The following is a 19,709-nucleotide window of genomic DNA, read 5'->3' on the forward strand; positions in this document are numbered from 1 at the left end:
GGGAGGATTGCTTGAGCACAGGAGGTCACTGCAGTAAGCAGTGATGGCACCACTGCATTCTAGCCTGGGTGACAGTGAGATCTCGTCTCAAAAAAAAAAATAAATAAAAGAGAAGAATTATAATTAAGGATAATTGTTTTTGTTTTACTCTGGGAGCAAATTTAGCTATCAAATTAGAATACTGGCTTATCACAAACTTCCATCAACACTGATTGCAGGAAAGATAAATTAAAAACACAGATACCCAATAAATAAACATAAAATAAGCAAATTGAATATACTAATGTTTGACTTCCTGGAATAAATAAATTCCATCAAAAACATTTCATGGACAAAAAGTGGCATGCTTAATGAGAAGCTAAACAGAAACTGCTATTATTATTGCTATTACTATTATTATGTCAGAGACAGGGTCTCACTCTGCTGTCCAGGCTACAGTGCAGTGGAGTGATCATAAGTCAGTCACTGGAGCCTCCAACTCCTAGGCTCAAGTGATCCTCCCACCTCAGGCTCCCAAGTAGCTAGGACTACCGGTGAACAACACCATGCCTGGCTAATTTTTAAAATTTTTGTAGAGATGGGGTCTCACTATGTTGCCCAGGCCAGTCCCAAATTCCTGGCCTCAAGTGATGCTCCTGCCTTGGCTTCCTAAAGTGCTGCGATTACAGGTATGAACCACTATGCCTGGCTAAACAGAAATTATTACCTATAAAGATTAATACCTGCTGCCAATAACGAGCTACTTCTGGCAAATTCAGAGCCTCACAGAGATAAACCAAATTCAGAACATCCTTTTGGAAGCAGCTCCCACCAAACCCTGCAGAAAGAAAAAAATGAACAATATTTTCATGTAAGAATGAGAAAACTCAATCATGTGACAAATTTCTTTATACTAAATCAGAAAGCTTATACTAAGATTTTTTAATAATAAAATTCAGATGGATAAATAATGGGCTTATAAATTATGTAAAATTTGCAGGCAACTAAACAACTCCACAAGTAACTTCCAAATAATTTTCTAACTAAAGTTTCATTATGGCTACGTTTAACTTTTTATATTGTTTCCTTTTATCTCCTATTTTTTTTCTCATTCATCTAGTATGACTGCCCCACCTTCTTTAGCACAGGGTCAGCAAACTTTTTCTCTTTTTGAGACAGAGTCTCTCTCTGTCACCCAGGCTGAAGTGTAGGGGTATGAACATGGCTCACTGCAGCCTTGACCTCCCAGGCTCAGGTGATCCTCCTACCTTAGCCTCCCAGGTAGCTGGGGCTACAGGTGTGCACCACCATGCCTGACTAATTTTTTGCCTTTTTTTTTGTAGAGCTGGGGCTTCACTATGCTGCCCAGGCTGGTCTCAAACTCCTGGGCTCAAGCAATTCGCCCGCCTTGGCCTTGGCCTCCCAAAGTGCTGGGATTATAGGCATGAGCTATTGTGCCTGGCCTGGGTCAGCAAACTTTCATGGGAAAGGGCCAGACAGTAAATATTTCAGCCTTTGTGGACCATTCAGTTTCTGAGGAGACTATTAAACTGCCATTGTAGCTCAAAAGAAGCCATAGACAATATGTAGTCTAATGGTCATGGCTGTGTTCCAATAAAATTTATTTATAAAAACAAATAAATTGTGGGCTGGATTTGACCCAAAGGCCATAGTTTGCCCACCCTTGCTCTAGTGCAATGCAGTATGCAGTAAGGAATAATACGGCTTTGGCGTTAGAAACATCTGGTCACTCAGTTGCATGACTTTGAGCAAGTTGCACAAATTTCCCTGAGTCTGAATCATCTCTAAAAAAGAAAATACCAGCATCTATCTAACAGGTTATAAGGATTCAATGAGATATATAAAGCGCTGGTACCAGCAAATAATATGCCTTCAGTAAATAAACACTAGCTCTTTTTACTAGAGAAAAATTTGAATTTACCAACACTGGCTTTTAGAAACTTGTTTCCAATTCTCTGGTCCATTCCAATCGCTGTTGCTACCTCTTCTACATCAGCTCCTGTTGCTTCACACAGAGCACTTATGGAATTAATGCTGCTTATTCTCTGGGCAAGAAAAGCATTTGCTGCCTTAAAAAAAAAAATAGAGAAGAGTAAGATAAGCTAAAACAGCAATTTTATACATCTAGTTTATATTTCATTGTGTTGATGCAAATTACTGAGGGAGATATATAAGATACTGATGAGCTCAATTTGAGGAGACAATGGATGGGTTAGAAAGGGAAAATGTTTTAAATTAGAGAGGACAGATGATTAAGAAAAAGGGTAAAGAGAGGGAAAGAGTGATAAAAACCAAATTACTATTTTAAGATTTCAGAATTTTTCATAATATTTTATACCCTGATATATGATCTCCCTTGTGAAAATTATTTCATAATTTGAATGTGCAAGAATATGATCTTCAAAAGCATAACCTCTTACTACTATTTAAAAAGTATCTGTGTAGTTTATCAGGCTTGAAATAAATAAACATTTGGTTTTAATTTAATGAAGAGTTGAATGCTATATACTAACCAGTTTGGAAAGCTCTGAAGACCAAGTATTAGTGGTGAGGATCTTTTCTCTGGGAACCCAGTGCTCATATACAGCACACAGGGCCTGCACAGCTCTCTGGCCCTCTGGAGTTTCATCCCCTCCAATCAGCACTCTGTCTGGGTTCTTTAGGTCCTTGATGGCTGTTCCCTCTGCCAGAAACTCGGGGTTGGACAGCACCTAGAATCCCAACGCAAAGGAAAGTTTTAAGCTAGAATTAACTTATGGGCAACTTTAACACATCAGTATTTACATAAGAATAACCAGATTCTAATGCTTCATTTTTCATACCTGTAAATTCAAGTTGGGTTTTGTGTTTGCATCAAATATGCGACGGATACTTTCTGCTGCCCGCACTGGAACTGTGCTTTTCTCAGTCACAATTTTGTACCCATTTGAGTTTTGCACAATGCGTCTAGCACAAGCTTCAATATACTTCAGATCTGCTGCCCGGCCTTTCCCCATTCCATAGGTTTTTGTTGGAGTATTCACCTGATGTAAGTATATGGGATAAAGAATAGAGTGCCTGTGAGATAGGGATTTCAAGATATACCCTGAACTACTGGTTAAGGTGTGGAGTTAACAATCATCGGTAGCCCTGATTTAATCCTCTGTTAGTTCCACAGAAATAATACATTTTATAAATATAATAATCAGAATAAATAGCTTGAAGCATCTAGAGAACTCATTCAATAAATTTTTGTTAGGAAGCTACTATCTATATGCCAGATAACTAGGGCAGGCAGATTCCAGCTAAGCCCTGAAGATACATAAATGAATGAGACGGTTATCCTAAAGGACTTCACAATCTGAAATGAAATGTAAGCCTTTTCTTATTCCCTTTCTTGATTGTACATAATATATTATTATAGTCCTTAAAAATAAGTTTTAAAGTCTTTTTTTTTTTTTTGAGATGGAGTTTTGCTCTGTTGCCCAGGCTGGAGTGCAGTAGTGTAATCTCGGCTCACTGCAACCTCTGCCTCCCAGGTTCAAGCAATTCTCCTGCCTCAGCCTCCCAAGTAGCTGGGACTACAGGCATGCAACACCACACCCCACCACTTTTTTTAATATTTTTAGTAGAGACAGGGTTTCATCATGTTGTCCAGGCTGGTCTCGAACTCCTGACCTCAGGTGATCTGTCCACCTCAGCGTCCCAAAGTGCTGGGATTACAGGCGTGAGCCACCGCACCTGGCCTCCTTTCTTATTCCCCTATTTTTATAGTCCTATATCAACAGTCTTTTAAAATATTGCAATATCATTTACAAATGCTTTCTGAGCTCATTAAAGCTAGACATTACCTATCATCTTCAGGATATGGAATACTATGTGGACAAAGACTTGCTTTTTTTTTTTTTTTTTTTTTTAAGATGGAGTCTTGCTCTGTCACCCAGGCTGGAGTGCAGTGGCGCAATCTCGGCTCACTGCAATCTCTGCTTCCTGGGTTCAAGCGATTCTCCTGCCTCAGCTTCCTGAGTAGCTGGGATTACAGGTGCGCCACCACGCCCGCCTAATTTTTGTATTTTTAGACGGGGTTTCACCATGTTGGCCAGGGTGGTCTCAAACTGCTGACCTCAAGTGATCTGCCTGCCTCAGCCTCCCAAAGTACTAGGATTACAGGCATGAGCCACCACACCCAGCCAATGGACGAAGACTTTCATTTAGAAAAAAAAAAAAAAAAAAAAAAAAAATCATGGGCCCAGAATCTAGGCATTTAGTTTTGGATTACATGTAACCTTGGAGAAGTGTGGCTGCCTCTGCCTCAATGACCTCATTGGAAAATGAGGATAGTGAGCTCTCTAAAAACTAACACACGAATGTTATAATGCTCTGACAAAAATGAAAGTGCTCTGAAAAGTCTAAAACTTAAAGGGAATAGGAATTATTTTTGAACTAATAGTAAGTAGTACTAACTCTCTTCTCTTGATGAGATTATAACCCAATGGGAGACTAAATAAAGGAACCAAGTGAAAATAAATCAAAACTTGAAGATTGAGTTGAGGTGTGAAAAGCAGGAGGAAAAAGTTGTTTACATGCATGGAACAACTTAGGGCAAGAGTTAGATGTAATGGTGTACAGAAAGGCAAAGACAGCTCATGATGTAGGGTGAAACTGGCTGGAGATGGGAGATGATCAGACAGCTTCCCCTGGTAAAGGAGCTTTGAAAACTGATTGCTACAAAATAATTCCTGTCTGGCATTCAAAAACAGATTATTTTTAAATGTCCTTTCTGTAGAAAATTATTCTATTACCATTCCAGGCTCTGGTCACCTAACAATTAGACTAAGTAACTCATTGATTTTTTTTCAGGTATCTAGCTACTCCAAAATATTTTCTTATTTTTTTATGCCTCTAACTTTCTGCAAGTTTAAATAGTTTAAATAGGGGATGGGTAGGTAAGTCATAAAAGCTGCATCAATTTCTCTGAAGTGATTAAGGAGGTCAAAAAGAAGAGACTGAATTTTTTTTTTGTTTTTTTGAGACAGGGTCTCCTTCTGTCACCTAGGCTGGAGTGTAAGGTATAATAATGGCTCATTGCAGCCTCAACCTCCAGGGTTCAATCAATCCTCCCACCTCAGTCTCCCAAGTAGTCAGGACTACAGACATACAGCACCACGGCCAGCTAAATAGAGACAGGGTTTCACCATGTTGCCCACACTGGTCTCAAATTCCTACGCTCAAGCGATCTGCCTGCCTTGGCCTCCCAAAGTGCTGGGATTACAAGCATGAGCCATCATGCCCAGTTCGTAAAGATCTTAAGTCATATAACACCCTCACTCAGCTTCCAACTGGTCATAGCTGATAGCTATATCATTACATACAGAATATTTGAGTAGATGGTTACTAGGACAGCAAGATGTAAGTTGCTTTGATTCAAATAGTGGTTTACTAGAGTTTAATCTCAAGTGTTGGTTCTGTTTTTTTCATTATAAAGGTAGGACAGTTCAGCCACATTATGAGGTAAAGGTGTCTGTTGGTTAGCCTGATAATCTAACCAACATATGCCAAGTTACAAACAATTAATGTAAAATTCATTTAGAGAGGAGATGCCTGTAAGTTTGCAAACTGATTTTCTTCATCTCACCTCTGCCAACCACTGGAAACAAGAAATAATGTGCTCTCATGTTACCAGCATTTCCTAGTTCCTTTTTTTTTTTTTTTTTTTTTTTTTTTGAGACAGAGTCTCACTCTATCACCAGGCTGGAGTGCAGTGGCGCGATCTCGGCTCACTGCAACCTCTGCCTCCTTGGTTCAAGCGATTCTCCTGCCTCAGCCTCTTGAGTAGCTGGGACTGCAGGTGCACACCACCACGCCCAGCTAACTTTTGTATTCTTAGTAGAGACGGGGTTTCACCATGTTGGCCAGGATGGTCTCGATCTCTTGACCTTGTGATCTGCCCGCCTTGGCCTCCCAAAATGCTGGGATTACAGGCGTGAGCCACCGCACCCGCCCATTTCCTAGTTCTAAATCTCAGATTAGAACTTTGAGTTTACTTGTTCAATGACTTGTAATGACATATTTGACTAGATGATTATGGAGTTTTGTGAACTGTCAGACAAAGTGACAACAAAAATTCACTGGACAACTCTATACTAAGCAATGTTGAGGCTTAATACCAATGGATTTACTATTAAAGTATGATGAAACTTTTATATAGACAAGAATACATTAAAATTCACACAACAAAGGAAAATACTTACAGAAATAAATACAAGATCAGCTTCTTTGATGGCATCATCAATATTGGTAGAAAAAAAAAGATTTTTTCCTCGACAGGATTCTACCACTTCTTTTAGTCCTGGCTAAAAAGAAAAAAGAAAAGGAATTGTACATATAGCTTGCCAGTGATATGAGATAACCTAATAGTATAGAATTACATTTGTTAAAGGGGATGGTAATATTGTAATTTAAAGGTCTAGGTTGTGCTCAAATTACCTTTGTAGAAAAGTTAAGGATCATATACCAAAGGCCATAAGTGCACATCTCATTTTTTAAATAGGGACAGGGTCTCACTCTGTCACCCAGGCTGGAGTGCAGTGGTGCAATCTCAGCTCACTGCAGCCTCCGCCTCCTGGGCTCAAATGATCCTCCCATCTCAGCTTCCCAAGTAGCTAGGACCACAGGAGCCACGAGGCCTGGCTAATTTTTGTATCTTTTTTTGGTAGAGATGGGGTTTTGGGGTTTCACTGGGTTGTCTAGGCTGGTCTCAAATTCCTGGGCTCAAACAATCCTCCCATCTCAGCTTCCCAAAGTGCTGGGATTATAGGAGTGAGCCACCATGCCCAGCCCATTTATTTTATTTATTTTTTTTGAGACAGAGTCTCTTTCTGTCACCCAGGATGGAGTGCAGTGGTATGATCTCAGCTCACTGCAACTTCCGTCTCCTGGGTTCAAGCAATTCTCCTGCCTCAGCCTCCCAAGTAGCTGGGATTACAGGCATGCACCACCACACCAGGCTAATTTTGTATTTTTAGTAGAGATGGGGTTTCACCATGTTGGTTGGATGGTCTTGAACTCCTGACCTCAGGTGATCCACCTGCCTTGGCCTCCCAAAGTTCTGGGATTACACGCACAAGCCACCACACCTGGCCTATTTTATTTTTTGATACAGGGTTTCGCTCTGTTCCCCAGGCTGGAGTGCAGTTGCATAACAGCTCACTACAGCCTTGACCTCCCAGGCTCAGGCAATTCTCCCTGCTCCTCCTCCTAAAGTGCTGGGATTATAGGAGTAAGTTACTATGCCCTGCCTCATAAGTACACTTTAGTAAATAAAGTAAAATGGAGATTGCCATCAACCTTGCTACAATCAGAAGAGCAGCTCATTTAATGCTTTGTCATTGTTTACCATGTGACTCACTCATAAGAGTTAACTATTAACTATGAGTATCAACACAATTTTCAGAAAATTCAAGGTCTTCTGTGATTTCAAGCAAATATATGATTTTTCATTGTCATTATGAATGCACATTTTTACTCCCAATAATTCAGGCCATAGAACTGGCTGTGAAAGTCAATTTACTCCATATATACTTAAATAAATATACATTTTTCTAAGTCCTATTGCAAGGAACCCTTTTATTTAAAAAAACTTCCCAGTTTAACAGGAGATATGTTTATGTTAAGAATATGGAGGGGTATAAAACCACTTAACAAATATTCTTATAAAAAAAAATCAAGCCTAAATCTGATTGGACCTGTACCTTTAGATCTAACTACCAATTTACATTAAATAAAGAATAAGTTGAAAAACTCCAAGGAACTGAACCAGCAAAATCTAGACTGAAAAATTTCTTTTTTTTGAGACAGAGTCTTGCTCTGTCACCCTGGCTGGAGTGCAGTGGCACCATCTCATCTCACTGCAACGTCCACCTCCCAGGTTCAAGTGATTCTCATGCCGCAAACTCCCAAGCAGCTGGGATTACAGGCACACACCACCATACCTGGCTAATTTTTGTATTTTTGGTACAGACGGGGTTTTTCCATGTTGGCCAGGCTGGTCTCGAACTCCTGGCCTTAAGCAATCCACCCACCTCAGCCTCCGAAAGTGCTGGGATTACAGGCATGAGCCACTGTGCCTGGCCTAGACTGTGATCATTCCTAGCCAATAAACAAACTGGTTTCTTCAACCAATAGATATTGGTTGAAGCCCAACTATTGTGGGCTACCAGCCTGGGCAACATGGCGAAACCCCATTTCTACTAAAAAAATTTTAAAAAATAGCTGGGCATGGTGGCGCTTGCCTGTAGTCCCAACTATTCGGGAGGCTGAGGTGGGAGGATCAGTTGAGCCCAGGAGGCGGAGGTTGCAGTGAGCCAAGATCGGGCCACTGCACTCCAGCCTGGGCCACAGAGCAAGGCCCTGTCTCAAAGAAAGACAAAATTATCTTTTAGAGATACATGATAAAGTATTTATGGATGAAATTATAAATAATCAGCATGGTGGTAGTTGGGAAGGAGGACTGGCCACGTAGATAACTGTTGAAACAAGATGATGGGCACATGGGGATTCATTGTACTATTATCTTTAATTACATGCTTGAAATCTTCCATAAAAAAAAGCAAAAAGAAAACAGACCTAAACCACTGAAGCTCACTCTTAGGGGAGAAACTTCAAACAATATCCATCCATAATATTATGGATGTTTAGAAAACTATGTCTATAGCAAAGTGAAAGCCCCTTCAGGGGCCATAGGTCTGGCATTACATATAAAGGCAACTCCCTTTTCTTCAATGGTTCCGAGGTCTCTTAACATAAGTAATTAGAGGATGTGAAAAATGTACATTTGAATTTCCATTAGTTTGATTAAAATAACAGGACAAGCAAGATATATGAACCATTACAACCATGAATATGATGGCACCAATCACAGTAAAGGGTTTCCTTGGTTATTTTGGCTAGATTCTAGAAAATGAGGGAAAAGTTTTATAGAGTCAGGATTTGCAGAGAATAAAATTTAATTCAGTCCTGTGTATAATCTCCTAATATTTAAAGTTACTAAAATCAGAGCAATGCAGAATTCATATACATATAATAAAACCTCAAAATGAAGACTTACATAATTATATTAAAGCCAAAACTGATGCAGAGCAGTTAATAATATAGGTTCTATCTGTTATTAGGTTCATTATGTAATTATCATAATTGGTATTTAGAATTTATATGGTACTTTTAATAGAAGAACTCAAATCCTTTCACAGGGTAAAATTATCCTCAGTAAAATGAAAATTTTACCCAGAAAAAAAAGCAAAGCAAATTATCCAATTTGTTTTTTTTTTTTAAAGTAGTTACTACTAAATTGTTTTTTTTTTTCTTTGAGACGGAGTCTCGCTCTGTTGCTAGGCTAGAGTGCAGTGACGCGATCTCGGCTCACTGCAACCTCCGCCTCCTGGGTTCAAGTGATTTTCCTGCCTCAGCCTCCCAAGTAGCTGGGATTACAGGCACAAGCCACTACACCCATCTAATTTTTTTTGGTATTTTTTTAAATACAGACGGGGTTTCACCATGTTGGCCAGGATGGTCTCGAACTTCTGACCTCAGGTGATCCACCCACCTTGGCCTCCCAAAGTGCTGGGATTACAGGCGTGAGCCACCACACCCGGCCTAAACTGTATTTTTTAATGAACAAAGTTTAAAAAGCAATGTCTATTCGATAAATACGGCAACGCAAAAAGAAGTGTTTTAACTGTTAAATATTAACAGACTCTACTATTTTCTCAGTAATTCACGTAATGAGAGAAGAAAGAACATTAACAGTAAGTCAGAGCCCACTGTATGCCCTCTCCTAGTCACTACTATTCCCAAATTACCATCATGCTGAATTCTATAATCATAGATTAGTTTGCCTATTTTTGAACCTTATGCAAATGGAATTATACAGTATGTACTCCTTTGTGTCTGGCAACACTACTTTTGTAAGATTTTAACCATATTCTTAAGTGCAGGAGTAATTTCATTGATTTTCAACACAGTACAGTATTTTGTTGCAGTATTATAAAATAATTCATGTAGCCATTCTTTTTGTTTGTTTGTTTGTTTGTTTTTTAAGACGGAGTCTCACTCTGTTACCAAGGCTGGAGTGCAGTGGTGCAATCTTGGCTCACTGCAACCTCCCCCTCCCAGGTTCAAGTGATTCTCCTGCCTCAGCCTCCCGAGTAGCTGGGGCTACAGGCATGCGCTACTACACCTGGCTAATTTTTGTATTATTTTAGTAGAGATGGGATTTCACCATGTTGTCAAGGCTGGTTTAGAACCCCTGACCTCAGGTGATCCGCCCACCTCAGCCTCCCAAAGTGCTGGGATTACAGGCGTGAACCACCGCACCCAGCCTCATGTATCCATTCTATTGCTGATTAATATTTAGGTTTTTCCTTCTGTCTTTTAGTGCACATATGTATGCATCTCTGTTGGATATATACTTGGAATTGCTGGGTCACAGACGAATAGTTTTTTTTTAATTTTTCAAGAATGAGGGTCTCACTTTGTTGCCCAGACTAGAGCGCAGTGGTGCCAACAGGGCTCACTGCAGCCTCAGCCTTCTGGGCTCAAGTGATTCTCTTGCCTCAACTCCTCAGGTAGCTGGGACCACAGGCATATGCCATGATGCCCAGTTAATTTTTAAATATTTTGTAGAGACAAAGTTTCACTATATTGAACAGGATGGCGTCGGCCTCCAAAAGTGCTGGGATTACAGGTGTGAGCCACCACGGTTGGCCTTTAAAAAAAAAAAAAAGAAAAGGAACAGGGGTCTTGCAATGTTGCCCAGGCTGGGCTTGAACTCCTGGGCTCAAGCAATGCTCTCGCCCGGCCTCCCAAACTGTTGGGATTACAAGTGTGAGCCGCTGTGCCTGGCCTATATTTTCAGCTTTAGTAGATACTGTCAAACAGTTCTGCCAAGTGACTGTACCAATTTATATTCTTACCAAGCAGTGCATAAAATTCTAATTGCTAAACACTTGGTATTGTCAGTAATATCATTTTAACCATTCTGATGGGTGTCATTATTCTGATTTATTTATTTACTTATTTGGAGACAGAGTTTCATTCTGTCAACCAGGATGGAGTACAGTGGTGCGATCTCAGCTCACTGCAACCTCTGCCTCCCAGATTCAAGCAATTCTCTCGCCTCAGCCTCCTGAGTAGCTGGGATTACAGGCGTGCGCCACCACACTTGGCTAATTTTTGTATTTTTGGTAGAGACGAGGTTTTGCCATGTTGGCCAGGCTGGTTTTGAACTCATGACCTCAAGTGAACTGCTCAGCTCAGCTTCCCAAAGTGCAGGGATTACAGGTGTGAGCCACTGTGCCCGGCTGTATTCTTTTGTTTTTTAAATTTGGAGATGGATGTCTCACTATGTTGCCCAGGCTGGACTTGAACCCCTCGGCTCTAGTGATCCTTCTGTCTCAGCCTTCTGAGTAGCCAGAACTACAAGGCCATGCCACCATGCCTGGCTTATTTGTGAACACTAGAATACACTGCTGGCAGAATTCATTACTGAATGTTTGGATATAAGTATGGTTTATGGGGTTTCAAATGACTTGCAACCTTTTTATCAATATCAGCATTATAGAACTCTCCATCAAGTTATCTTTCTAAAACATTTTTAAAAATTACCCTAAACCAAATATAGTAGTAATAGTTCTTTTTTTTTTTTTTTTTTTTTTTTTTGAGACGAAGTCTTGTTCTGTAGCCCAGGCTGAAGTGCAATGGCATGATCTCGGCTCACTGCAACCTCTGCCTCCCGGGTACAAGCCGATTCTCCTGCCTCAGCCTCCCAAGTAGCTGGGTGCGCGCCACTGCACCCGGCTAATTTTTTGTATTTTTAGTAGAGACGGGCTTCCACCATGTTGGCCAGGCTGGTCTTAAACTCCCGATCTCAGGTAATCCGCCCACCTTGGTCTTCCAAAGTGCTAGGATTGCAGGTGTGAGCCACCGTGCCACCAATATTTCAATCCTAAATCTGATTCAGATATAAGTAAATATGTGTTTTTGAGTGACTACTACTCTATGGGTGCTTTTTCATAGATTTCCATATCTTATATTCCTATAGATAGCAGGCAGACCTATCTTAGAGATAAAACTGGATTGAGATTTTCCTTCTAAAAGTCCAAGGCAACTAAAGTCTATGGTTGATAATAGTCATAAATAAATAAGCTTTAGCTGGGCATAGTGGTTCACACCTGTAATCCCAGCACTTTGGGAGGCCAAGAAGGGGCGATCACCTGAGGTCAGGAGTTCAAGACCACCCTGGCCAACATGGCGAAACCTTGTCTCTACTAAAAATACAAAAATTAGCTGGGAGTGGTGGTGGGTACCTATAATTCCAGCTACTAAGGAGGTTGAGGCAAAAGAATCGCTTGAACTTGGAAGGCAGGTGTTGCAGTGAGCTAAGATCGGGCCATTGCACTCCAGCCTGGGCAACAAGAGTGAAACTCCGTCTCAAAAAACAAATAAAAAATAACCAAGCTTTTCTTGGGGAAAAATATAAACATATTAATGTTAGCTAGAAAATGCTACCATCAAATTTTCAAATGCTTTTCTGTTGAGTTTCAAAAGCATAATATGATGAACTCATTTTACAGTGAAATAACAAAAAAAAAGGAAACCAGATAGCTCAGTAAAATAGTTACACGCATATTTTTCTAAATTCTCTAAATTCACAAATTTTTGAAATTCCAGTTAAAAATATTTGTGGCACCAAACTCTAAATATGAAAGATGCCATTTATCCATCTAAGATTTATGTGATGTTAGTAAAATAATCCAAAAATATATTAAATTTATATTAATATTATTAAAAGTTGTATTTATTTTATTTTTACAGGATACCACTTTTTAATTTTATTATAATATGGTAATGATACTAACAGACAAAATTAGAAAATAGGGAAGAAGTCCAGGTGCAGTGGCTCACGCCTGTAATCCCAGCACTTTGGGAGGCTGGGGCGGGCGGATCACCTGAGTTCAGGAGCTCAAGACCAGCCTGGCCAACATGGTAAAACCCCATCTCTACTAAAAATACAAAAATTAGCTGGGTGTGGTGGTGGGCGCCTGTAATCCCAGCTACTCTGGAGGCTGAGGTAGAACTGTTTGAACCCGTGAGGGTTTGAACCTGTGAGGCGTGTGTTGCTGTAAGCTGAGCTCGCGTCATTGCACTCCAGCCTGGGCGACAGAGGAAGACTCTGTCTCAAAAAGAAAAAAAATGAAAACAGGAAAGAGAAAAAATTATCCATAATCTCACTGCACTAATACAACCATTCTGATAGACTTCTTTCTGGTCATTTTTCCTACCCACATTACCTGAAGTAATGTGTTTTAATATCCATGTGTTTTGTATCCAGATTTTTTTCATTTAATTTCTTATCAGTTGCTGTTATAGATTTTTATATTAATAGTGCATATAAATGATTTAATAAAGACAGTAAAAAAACAAAGAGCATAAAAACAAAGAGTTGTTTAATATGTTTACCTCATAAATAGGAAGTGTAGGAGAATTCCATGCATTGATTCTTGATTCATTGACATCAACAACCGTTACCCTGATTTCAGGACACATATGAGCAATGACACTACATGTGGGTCCTCCAACATAGCCTGCACCGATGCAACAGATCTTCTTAATTTCAAACATGATTGTACTAGAAGGAAAACAGTAAGACTGTTCTAGTATTGAAAACAGAAAATTTAAAGAAATCATATTGTACATTCATTACACTTTATAAAAACTGTCAAGGTGACAGATATCTGGAAAGATTTCCTACATTCACTCTGAGGAATTATGGAAATAGTGATTTAAAAAATAACATTCCAATTGGATGACCTAGCCTGTTCTCAGCTGCACTAGCATGAAACATATAGAAATAATTACAGTAACTGATATTACTGAAGGGGAGCCACAAAGATTATAACGACCTAATATTTAGAAAGTAAAGAATCAAAGTAAAACCTTCCTTAGGTCTATAATACACTAGGACAACTTTGATTGCTGAGAGAAAGCTCCAGGATGAACATACTTGTATAATTCTTGCTTAAATAAATGCTAGTGTACAAAGATGAGTTTATAATAGGTTTAGATTATGATGATATAGAATAAGATTAGTTCCACAGTCCAGAATTGGCCTCTGAGATTATATGCCCTACACACTACTTTGGCTTTCAAAGTTTACTTTTAGGTACTAGGCAATAATCTTAAATTCCATTTCAACTTTAATCAGAAACCATAAGGTGGTTAAAGAAAATGTAATTTCTGTAATTACCAAAGCTGTTACACAGATTTTTTTTCTTCCCAATGCCAGCAGAAAAGTGGGTTACACAGATTTTGATAGATTTTCAAAAGCATTAGGTGAACTGATTCACACTAATCAAAATGACAAGGAACTGATTTATACATAAGTATGCTCATTTATCTGTTATAATGAGAACTGTCAAAATGATCAGATTCTTAGAAGAATGGTTTTGCCTTGCCAAGACCTCAGACATCATCTAATCTAACCCATTCACAGATTCCAAAGAGAAGGAAAATGGTAATCAGAGAGTTAGGAATTTTTTAGTATACTCCTGTATGGATCAGAGAATGCACTCTGGAAGGCTAGCCTAATTTGAATGCCTGGCAAGAATATCCCTATTATGAAAAAAGACAAATCATATAATTAAGATTATCCAATTCCTTTTGGTTTGAATCCGTATTAAACAATATTCTAAATTTTCGTTTGGTTCTCTGGATAGATTTCCCTACTAGAAGAAAATGAGCTGACTAATCCATGTAAGTATCCTGGACTGTTTGTAGCCTGTGTTAATAAACTACCAATCTGGCTTATACATTGATCTTTAGTGGTATAGATATCAACTCATGGAGTCTGATCCCTCATGACTTTTTTTTTTTTTTTTTTTTTTAAATGAGACAGAGTCTTGCTCTCTCGCCACGCTAGAGTACAATGATGTGATCTCGGCTCACTGCAACCTCCGTTTCCTGGGTTCAAGCGATTCTCCTGCCTCAGCCTACCGAGTAGCTGAGACTACAGGCACACACTACCATGCCCAGCTAATTTTTGTATTTTTAGTGGAGACAGGGTTTCACCATGTTGGTCAGGATGGTCTCGATTTCTTGACCTCATGATCTGCCCGCCTCAGCCTCCAAAAGTGCTGGGATTACAGGCATGAGCCACCACGGTATTTATTTTTTTGAGACAGAATCTCACTTTGTCACACAGGCTGGAGTGCAGTAGCACCATCTCAGCTTATTACAACCTCCGCCTCCTGGGTTTAAGTGATTCTCGTGCCTCAGCCTGCCAAGTAGCTGGGATTACAGGTGCACACCCCCACACCAGGTTAATTTTTGTATTTTTAGTAAAGACAGGGTTTTGCCATGTTGCCCAGGCTGGTCTCGAACTCCTGAGCTCAAGCAATCTGCCTGCCTCAGCCTCACAAAATGCTAGGATTACAGGCACGAGCCACTGTGCCAGGCCCCTCATGACTTTTAAAAAACGATTAAAAGAAATAGAATTGTAGTAAAATAGTAAAAATGGACAGAATTTTGAATTATATGATTCAATTAAATAGAGCAGTATTCTTAGCCATATGAAATAAATTTTTAAAAATTATTTATTCTGGCCAGGCACGGTGGCTCATGCCTGTAATCCCAGCACTTTGGGAGACCGAGGAGGGTGGATCACCTGAGGTCAGGAGTTCAAGACCAGCCTGATCAACATGACAAAACCCCGTCTCTACTAAAAATACAAAATTAGCGGGGCATGGTGGCACATGCCTGTAATCCCAGCTACTTGGGAGGCTGAGGCAGGAGAATCGCTTGAACCCGGGAGGCAGAGGTTGCAGTGAGCTGAGATCGCGCTATGTTGTACTCCAGCCTGGGCAACAAGCACGAAACTCCATCTTGAAAAAAAAAATTATTTATTCTGAATAATGTTCATATGGTTCAAAATTAAATCTGTTGTAACAAGGTACATATGAGAAGTCTCACTCCAACCCCTTCCTTATCTACTTTGCTATCCCCTACTTTGCTTCCACACAAGCAATCCGTTTTCTTGTATATCCTCCCAGCTACAAGTAAATATACATATATATTCTAATAATTTTGTCTTTCTAAATTCAATAGAATACCATATATACTATTAACACCTGGCTTTTTTCACTTAATTAAACCCAGTATATCTAGAATACCTAAAGGTAGAATCTCAAAGTAATGTTGGACCAGAGGATCTTTTAGGGTTACCACTTAATCTCCTAGCCAAAAGGTTATTAGGGCAGCCTTTACTCTTAATCTCATTTATTAAATGTAGAATCAGTGTCTACTCGTTGCAGCTCCTGGGCTTAAGGAGTTCATAGTTTAATAAGGCACAGCCAGGCTAACAGTTATTTGCTGCTGCTCCCTGCTGTATCCTTGACTCCTAGAATAGCAGCCTCTCAATGATTATTAATTGAATGAATGAGTAACTCTCCACAAGGGCCTCTCTTTTTGAGATGAAGACTTCTGTATAAATAGCTTTAGTTCAGATTGCCGATCATAGTATTTTTGCAGTAATTGACCAGAATACTATCAAGTTCTTTTTTTTTTTTTTTTTCTGACACAAGGTCTCATTCTGTTGCCCAGGCTGGAGTGCAACGGCACAATCTGGGCTCACTGCAGCCTCCGCCTCCCAGGTCAAGCAATTCTCCCACCTAGCCTCCCAAGTAGCTGGGACTACAGGTGTCCGACACCATGCCCAGCTAAGTTTTGTATTTTTTTTGGTAGAGACACGGTTTCACCATGTTGGCCAGGCTGGTCTCAAGCTCCTGACCTCAGTTGATCCACCTGCCTCAGCCTCCTAAAGTGTTGGGATTACAGGCGTGAGCCATCGCACCTGGCCAAGTTCTTTTCTTGAGTTACCTAAAGAACTTCAGCATGTTTCCCCAGAGTTACTTCTTATCTGCCTTGATTGTGAGACCACATTTCAATTGCTTTACATACATCAGCTGGGGTAGACTACTGATGGCAGGTGAACCTGTATCACAGAACTGGATGTGTTTTACACAAGCTTTATTTTGGGTATTCTCGCCTTGCTATTTCCCATGAAATACGGCTTACAGATGACAATGGGAGAATCAATGAAAAGGCTGATGTACAATCTGTGCAAGTCCAAACAAATGCTCACTTGGAAGTTTCAATAAAATCTTCAATAAGCTTTAACATGGAGTTTGACATAGTGTTAGTGACACACTGCATGACACAGATGTCTGCCAACTCCATTTTCTATTTCTTTTTTTTTTTCTTTTTGAGACGGAGTCTCACTGTCACCGAGGCTGGAATGCAGTGGCACCATGTCGGCTCACTGCAACCTCCGTCTCCTGGGTTCAAGCAATTCTCCTGCCTCAGCCTCCCGAGTAGCTGGGATTACAGGTGCCCAGCACCACGCCCAGCTAGTTTTTATATTTTTAGTGGAGACGGGGTTTCACCATATTGCCCAGGCTGGTCTCAAACTCCTGACCTCAGGTGATCCACCCACCTCGGCCTCCCAAAGTGCTGGGATTACAGGCGTGAGACACTGCGCCCAGCTCCATTTTCTTTTCTTTCTTTCTTTTTTTTTTTTTGAGACGGAGTCTCGCTCAGTTGCCCAGGCTGGAGTGCAGTGACGCGATCTCGGCTCACTGCAAACTCCGCCTCCCGGGTTCATGCCATTCTCCTGCCTCAGCCTCCTGAGTAGCTGGGACTACAGGCGCCCGCCACTACGCCTGGCTATTTTTTTTTTTTTTTTTTTTTTTTTTGTATTTTTAGTAGAGACGGGTTTTACCGTGTTAGCCAGGATGGTCTCGATCTCCTGACCTCGTGATCCGCCCGTCTCGGCCTCCCAAAGTGCTGGGATTACAGGCGTGAGACACCGCGCCCGGCCCCCATTTTCTATTTCTACTTTTATGTACCCTCTGGCCCTCTATTCTGCTGTCAGAGACATAGGAGTGTTTCCTTATTAAATGGGTTATTTTGAAATGAGTTTTTACCTCTGTATTTTGGGAGAGTCATGACAAACCAAACCGTTCCAAAACTACTCTTCATGTAAAATTTCATAAATTCAAATAAACATTCCAACCCAGAAGGGGTCACTAACAAATAACAAATGCCCTACTACAATCTAAACAGAATATAATCCTTCTAGCCCCAGCTCTCTACAGCATACTTTGCATAGGTACCCAGGAGCTAACGATGGGCATTATAGTTGGATACATCAGCTTCACACATTTTAATCATTTCCAGAAATTAAACAGTAAAAGATGCCTGACCAGAGAAAAATATTTAATCAGTAAGAAAGCCGGTATTAATTTTATGTCTAAGGGTTATCATGTGAAGCTGTGGAAGTAAACAAGAAGGAAGATGGATTATGCTTATCCAGTTATAGATTTTGTTAGAAAAAGGAGTACAGCAAGGGGAGAAGAAACGAGATCTTTTCAATCAGGGTTGTCTACCCCTTACCTTAAACTGGATCCTGGCCACTAATAAGCACATCTCAGAGCAGACAGTCAGCTCTTTCATTTCCAGAACCCCCCTGAAGAAAGACTACTGTTCTCCATTTCTTAAGGGATTTGAAGAAACTCAAAGGCTCACTGTGTCTTTGAGGTCTGTCGATAGACAGCTACTGCTCTGTATGCCCACGAATAGATCCCTACCAGCGAACCCCTCTTTCCTCTATACTAGAATTCCTAACCCTACTAAGTTATCTTCCTATATATTTATAGGACGTATAATTTTTCAAGATCTCACACAAACATGGTCTCCCGAGGCACCCAGGAAAGGCCTTCCCCGACATCAAACAGAGCAATTCTGTGGTGTGGGGGGCCAACAATGGATTCCAGGACATCCCGGACAGATACCACGAAAGTCTTAGGATTTTGCTCTCAAGAGGGCTTTCTGGCTTCGTTTCTCTTTGGTTTCTTAAGAGGGGCGGCATGAGAAAAGCAGGAGCCCCTCAGGTGAGCAGACTCTTAAACACAAACAATAGACTACGACTCTGCGGCCAAAATGAGGTCCCCAACGAGAGAACCGCTTCCTGTGGTGGGCGTTCGGCTTTGGAGGCGGCAGGGAAATCTCATCCAAGTCAGGAAAGTGGGTAAAAGCAGAAAGAGAAGGGGCTGGAAGACTCACGAGTCTTGAATAAGAAGCTCAGACGACCACAACCCCAGGACAGCAGTTCGAAAATGCGGTTCCCGCCTTAAGCCCCAAAGAGACGAAGGTCGTGAGACGGGAAGCCCGGGACCCAGCGCAGCGAGCGACCGGGAGCAGCGCGCACACCCCAGCCCCGCTCCCTCCACATCCCGCCCAGACCTGGGAGCATCCCGCCCGGGCGGCGGGGCCAGCATGGGAGCGGCGCTTACCCACTTCCCAGCAGTAAGCGCAGGGACCGCTCCTATCCCGATCGTTCGGACAGCACCTTCCTAAGGGCCGCGCCGCCGCAGCTTCTACACCCGCGCCCCGCTCGGTCTGAGCTCCCTCTCGGCGCACCCCCCTCCCTCAGGCTGCCACGCGTTACACTCTGAGTCCCGGGCCTGAGCCCGTATTTAAAGGCTTTTGCCTGAGAAGGCGGAGGCTTCATTCCCCCGCAGCCAGGCCCTCCTGGACTCTGCCCTCAGCTGCTTCCTAGCTCCCCCTCCCGCTACACAAGGCCCAGGGCCGGGTCCCTATTTCCTTCAGGGCCCAGGGGC

The 19,709-nt window shown here is 41.2% G+C and overlaps 1 protein-coding gene across 2 annotated transcripts in view; it reads right to left on the minus strand.

The window, feature by feature from the left end:
- UGDH (UDP-glucose 6-dehydrogenase) overlaps positions 1 to 19,680 on the minus strand; it is a 28,827-nt gene extending 9,147 nt beyond the window's left edge. Inside the window, exons 1-7 of one of the 2 annotated variants that reach the window (XM_054553408.2) lie at positions 19,153 to 19,680; positions 13,495 to 13,663; positions 6,231 to 6,332; positions 2,823 to 3,023; positions 2,514 to 2,711; positions 1,922 to 2,069; positions 723 to 817 (exon numbers count right to left, since the gene is read on the minus strand). In XM_054553408.2, coding sequence (XP_054409383.2) covers positions 723 to 817; positions 1,922 to 2,069; positions 2,514 to 2,711; positions 2,823 to 3,023; positions 6,231 to 6,332; positions 13,495 to 13,663; positions 19,153 to 19,367 — 1,128 coding nt within the window. In that variant the 5' untranslated portion in view covers positions 19,368 to 19,680. 2 annotated transcript variants of the gene reach the window in all.
- Between the last annotated feature and the right edge of the window lie 29 nt (positions 19,681 to 19,709).

This window comes from Pongo abelii, chromosome 3 (genome assembly GCF_028885655.2).
Source record: "Pongo abelii isolate AG06213 chromosome 3, NHGRI_mPonAbe1-v2.0_pri, whole genome shotgun sequence".
Taxonomy (NCBI): Eukaryota; Metazoa; Chordata; class Mammalia; order Primates; family Hominidae; genus Pongo; species Pongo abelii.